Raw genomic sequence first — 6,000 nt, 5'->3', positions numbered from 1 at the left:
TCAATTGACGTTGACATTCGTATTACTTTTTTATGCAGGTTGCTATGCTGAGATATAAATTGGAATAGGAATACCTATGAATAAAATCTCACCGAATATGGGCTTTTCTTCTAGAGATTTTCACAATACAAAAACTAAAATAAAAAGAGAGATTTTGCTTTTTATCTATTTATTCTAGGACTGAGGCTAATATTGTGAACTGTAGATTTAAAAAGAACCCGGCGCGCGGATGTAAATAAAAGCGATGTTCAATAGAGCTCGGATAGGTAGGGAATCAAACAACGAAATCATATTTTTAAAGAGATAATAAAAACAAATTAACACCTTATTTTCAAAATTATAACTTACATGCCTAGCTTAATCAGTCTTATAATCTTTTTGTCAAAATTTTTACATTAATAGACTATAGGTACAATAATTTTTATGACTCCTAATCAATTTCTTCTATTGTGGGTCCGCCATATCCTCCTTGGTTTTGATAGTGCTGGTAGCCCGGCATCCCACCAGGCGTTCCTCCCGACATTCCCCCTGGCATGCCGCTTCCTGAGCTTGAGCTGATCCTGAGCGGCTCCACCGACACGCGCATCCAGGACGTGCTGCTGGTGGATGTGGCGCCGCTGTCGCTCGACATCGAGACTGCTGGCGGCGTCATGACCAAGATCATAGACCGCAACTCCAAGATCCCATGCAAACAATCGCAGACCTTACCACCACCACATACTCGGACAACCAGCCCGCGGGCCCGCTACGAGGGCGAGCGCGCGATGACCAAGGACAACAACCTGCTGGGCACGTACGACCTCACCGGCATCCCACCGGCGCCGCGCGGCGTGCCCAAGATCGACGTGACGTTCCACATGGACGCGAATGGCATCCTCAACGTATCCGCCAAGGAGAACAGCACGGGCCGCAGCAAGAACATCGCACATGCGCTGGCTCGACAACAACTCGCTGGCTGACCAAGAGGAGTACGAGCACAGGCTCAAGGAGCTGCAGCGGGTCTGCTCACCCATCATCACCAAGATGCACGGCGGAGGCTCGGCAGCGGGAAGCGGCATGCCAGGGGGAATTCGGGAGGAACGCCTGGTGGGATGCCGGGCTACCAGCAGTATCAGAACCAAGGATACGACGGACCAACGGTGGAAGAAGTGGATTAGATTCTCAAACCAATCTAGTTTTAACAATTATCCTGTGTCAAAGTCAAAGACTGATAATTAAGAACTAACAAAACTGTTGCAAATATTTATAGTTTAAGAAATAAAAAAAAGGTTTATTTATTTGTATAAATATATAAATATAAATATAAATATATAAATATATTAGGACAAATCACACGACGTCGATGGCGCAGTGGTAAGGTTCTTGCCACTGAACCGAGAGGTCCCGGGTTCGATCCCCGGTCGGGTCATGATGGAAAATGATCTTTTCCTGATTGGCCCGGGTCTTGGATGTTTATCTATATATGTATTTGTCATAAAATATAGTATCGTTGAGCTAGTATCCCATAACACAAGTCTCGAACTTACTTTGGGGCTAGCTCAATCTGTGTGATTTGTCCTAATATATTTATATTTATATTTATTTGTATCATTTATTTTCTAACAAATATACTTACCCACCTAAATAAAACACATTAGTAAGCAATGGAATACTCCGTGGGAATACCTAAACACAACACACATTTACAATCATTGAAAAAATATCTTCAATATGACCATAGGAAATCTCCAATACCATCAATAGTTTACTGGCGGCGACTATGCCCTGGTGACATGGTGACCCTAGGTGACTTGAATAATCATCGTTTGTAGTATGTAATACACTCCCATAATAAAAAAAAAATACATTAGTAGACCATTGAGAGCAAAGGTTTTCTTCCTTTATAAAAATACTCCTGCAATAAAAAAAGCAAAACCGGACATAGAAATAAAAACCAGATTTTTTAAATGTATTTATTGCTAACTATATTTATACATAGATTGCTCAGGAACCTCAATCATGAGGTCATTGAAATCTTCGCTTATTTTCACGTGTATCAACGGCTGCTCCATACTCACGTCTGAAAAAAAGTATTACATTTAAGTCCTACTTTAATAGATGTTATAAATGCGATGTTTGTGAGGATGTATGGGTATGTATGTTTGTTTCTTTCACGCGATATCTACTGGACAGATTGTTCGAAATTTCGTAAATGGGTAGAATATAGCCTGGAGTAACACATAAGGTACTTTTTATCCCGAAATTCCCACGGAAGCGAAGCCCCGGAGCGCAGCTAATATGATAATAATATTAATTGTAGCATAAAGTATACATTTACAAATTTTGCATACATGTGGTTAAAGTACGGAGACACCTTTCATCTCAGAATAGTAACCTCACTACCAATATTCATAAATATAGGCCCAGCCATATAGTTGTGAAGACGTAACAAACATACTCACAAACTTTATAATTTTAGTGGGATTAGTTAGGATTATCATCTGTACCTGTCTGTATGCCCTGTGCAGAGGTCCCGGGCTGGGCCTCATGCTGCTCGGTCTTCACTTCAGGAACTTCCTCATCAACAAACACCATCTCCGGCCAACCCCCCTCATCATCAGATTCTGTTGTCCTGCACTGTCTCTTCACTGGTCTACTTGACTCCGACTCCCGCTTCTTACCAGTCTTGACCTGGAGTTTTTTTATTTATTTGTGAAATTGAGTAATATATATGTACAAGTTAAAATTGCTGCCAGCATACTAGCCATGTTGGTTTAGGATGATAACATGAAGCACTTATTGCAATAAAAAATGACAGAAATAAAAATTTTGGTAATTTTAAAAATATATACACTGGAACATAGAACACAGTCAGTGAAAAATGGGAAGTTTTGCAAAATCAGTTGAATCAATCAAGAACAGTTGCATAGTTTAAAAGATCTAAGCATACATAGGGACAGGCAGCGGGAAGTGTTTTGTTTTTCTATGTAGTGTTATATAACAGCACATAGTAAAACAAAGTCACAAATAAAGAAAGTGATGATAATCAAACATAAAAATAAAGATTACTCAATCCCACCTTTATCTTTTTCTTGGAAGACAATGCCCTGGTGACTTCTTTTCTAATCTTGTATTTGAGATCCTCCGACAAATCCACTCCGCTATCATAGTTTCTCTTGTATTTCGTTATCGGTTCATCATCACTGCTGATCTCACATGAATCTGCCAATATGTTCTTCAGCTTCTTCAGCAACTTCTCTGTTGTTTCCTGAAAAACATATTATTCTTTTACAAAAATGTGTCAAAGAAATAAAGTTTAAAAAGGAGTTTTGAATGAAGCAAGGGACTGAGCTAAATGGAAGGAGTTTACATGCTTGTTACTTTTATACTACAACTTTTTATATTTTCATGATTGAATTATATTATAGTAGCACTTACGTTTTCAATGGGCCGTGAGATCCTCAGCATGTAATGTTCAGAGTGAGTCTGGACTGTCTCGCAAACAGAACAGAGGTCGTAGTCAGGGCATATGACACATTTGTACCTAAAGCCCAAGATGGCGTCTTTACAGTTGTTGCACACAACATCATCATGCTCTAACACTCCATCGGAGTCCACTGAAAACAAACAACAGCTTTGAAGTCAAAAATGAGTTAAGAATGCCTACAAACTAACATGTTACTAAGATCCACATGCTGTCTCTTTTTCCCATAATGTGTATGCTTCTTGTAAAAAAAAGACAGAATATGTAGACGCAATAACATCCTACATGTTTTATGTTTCATGGTAGCCCCCCAGGTTAAGAGCTATTTTAAAAGAGGTAATATACAGGTGTTGTTACAAAATACCTGTATTATATACTGTACTACAGGTACATATCCAAAAATATCGAGTATATACAATATCCAGTCTGGTTTTATGTTAGGTGAGTAAACATGTGTCAACGTCAACCTAATGAACCTGTTCAGACAATGGTTTATCTATCGTGTCTTTTGAAGTGAAGAATATAATCACACATAAACGTAATCTAAAGATACTAACACTTATTTTCATTGTTGGAACCAGGTAAACGCAAAGTGGGCACCGCGTCCACCTTCAGATGTTTAAATTTGATGCAGCTGGGCTCAAAATGGCGAGAACAGAATCGATAGCGCGGTTTATCTTGACTTTTTTCTAACAAATCCTCCCTGCCGGCTGCTTGGAACCATACTTTTTGTCTACAAAAGAAGTAAAATAATTGTTGAGATGATGTAGCATAAAATCGTTAAAAAAAGAACCAGAGAAAAATTAAAAAACCGGTACCGTGAGCGTTCTCTTGGAAGACTGTAAAAATTTAATTGTTTGCTATTACGGCTGTTCCGGCCGCAACCACTCACACAACAATAATTGACCATTTTTATTCCTTTGGGATTTCTAAAGGATTTTGTTTGATTTCATTTGACTATCACTTGATCAAAGTAAACCTTAGAAGTAGGTAAACAAACAAAAAAAATCAGTCTGACAGACTGGACTGACTAATGTAACGTCAAACATTTTTGTAAAACTATGATATCTTTACTCGTACAGCCAAGTGAAAAAAAAATGTACAAACAAAACACGGAACAGAAATTACAAAACATTTATACCTACATAAGTGTTGTTTTATATACATATATAAAATTTATAAGGTTAATTACATTGCTACCTAATCAAATTAATTTAATCTTTGTTTTTATTATATTCTATTCTTCTATTCTACGGGGCTGCCCAGTTTTTTTTAGTTTAGAGTAGCACTAAATACACTACACTAATAGCCCCCATTTATTCAGAAGTGTAATGTACACAAATAACTTACTTAATTCATTAATTTCTAAAACAAACAAAGCAACAAACCTGTTTTTAAATAATAAAAATAGGTACGTAAGTAGGTAAATAGTCTGTGAAGCTCTATGAACTACCCACATAAAGTTTTAAGGCTAGAATAGCATTATCATCAAATCGATCAAATTGTTTCATATATTAGACCTCCATTCATTTCACGATTTCACGTATATTTTTTTTTATGTATACTCAGTATACTTTTGTATTAAGTACGCCAGTAGTTTGTAGCTTGTGAGAAATAACTATTTAATATAAAAATTGACGTGAAAAAGTGCCTGTGAAGGTCTAATTTCTGAATAAATGATTTGAATTTGAATAACAAACAACAAAAACTACAAACTAGGTTGTACTTGCATTTCGGAACCACCACAACACAACATTCATCATTTTCTGTATTCTGAGGATATGTTATAATTTATTCAGCCAATTTGTGTCCCATTGCTAAGTCTGTTTCTACCTGTTGTAATCATCCAATTAGTTTCCCGCCATCAAGTATATGAAAAACTTCGAGGACGGCATTTTGTTTGATGCATTTGTTATAGGGAATACCTAACTATTCGCAAGCTATTCAACTAGTTTTTAATTCTATTAGTAGAACTGTCATTCGTGAGTTGATATTGGTGTGAATAAAAAAAAACCAAAATTCATATCATTAGCATCTGACTGAAATGGCAGATCGGCTCTCACCATTCATAAGTAGGTAACCTAATTAATTCTCTGTATCATACATGGGCATACATACCTACTTACTTAGGTTTAAACTGAAACCAGTGTGAGTCGCTAGATTAGTTTCTGCGGTTTGATCTAGTCTGGGGACTACGTGATACAATTATAAAATTACCGAAAGATTCCATAACTTTAAATGTTTCGAGAAATATTCGCGAAAACTTCCAAAGTGACAGTAATTTTAGAAGTTTTCACACATGGTTCATACAATAGGTATATCGCGGATGGAGTGAAGTTACTATAAAACTGTACTTAAATAATCAGTTTGCGTCTGTTGGTTTTCGGATGATCTACCTGTCTACACTACACCTAATACCATGGATTTAAATATGGTATACCTACTACCTACTAATTCCATGCCTAATACCTACCACAGCCTAAGAAACTTTCGGAATGCATAGTAACTGTACCTAATCTGTATATAGAAAATAAAAA

At 37.0% G+C, this 6,000-nt stretch overlaps 1 protein-coding gene and 1 pseudogene across 1 annotated transcript; one reads left to right on the top strand and one right to left on the bottom strand.

Annotated features, from left to right (window-relative positions):
- The first annotated feature begins 650 nt into the window (after positions 1 to 650).
- Positions 651 to 1,218, top strand: LOC128680131 (major heat shock 70 kDa protein Ab-like; annotated as a pseudogene).
- A 701-nt stretch (positions 1,219 to 1,919) lies between these two features.
- Positions 1,920 to 4,468, bottom strand: LOC128680188 (protein ref(2)P-like). The gene is made up of 6 exons (XM_053763120.1): positions 4,282 to 4,468; positions 4,021 to 4,196; positions 3,418 to 3,596; positions 3,059 to 3,247; positions 2,487 to 2,670; positions 1,920 to 2,059 (listed from the first exon to the last, which is right to left on the bottom strand). Exons 1-6 carry the CDS (start codon positions 4,371 to 4,373, stop codon positions 1,959 to 1,961), a joined length of 921 nt encoding a protein of 306 aa, XP_053619095.1. The 5' UTR covers positions 4,374 to 4,468; the 3' UTR covers positions 1,920 to 1,958.
- Between the last annotated feature and the right edge of the window lie 1,532 nt (positions 4,469 to 6,000).

This window comes from Plodia interpunctella, chromosome 23 (assembly GCF_027563975.2).
Source record: "Plodia interpunctella isolate USDA-ARS_2022_Savannah chromosome 23, ilPloInte3.2, whole genome shotgun sequence".
Lineage (NCBI taxonomy): Eukaryota > Metazoa > Arthropoda > Insecta > Lepidoptera > Pyralidae > Plodia > Plodia interpunctella.
This window is presented reverse-complemented; position numbering and strand designations above follow the sequence as displayed.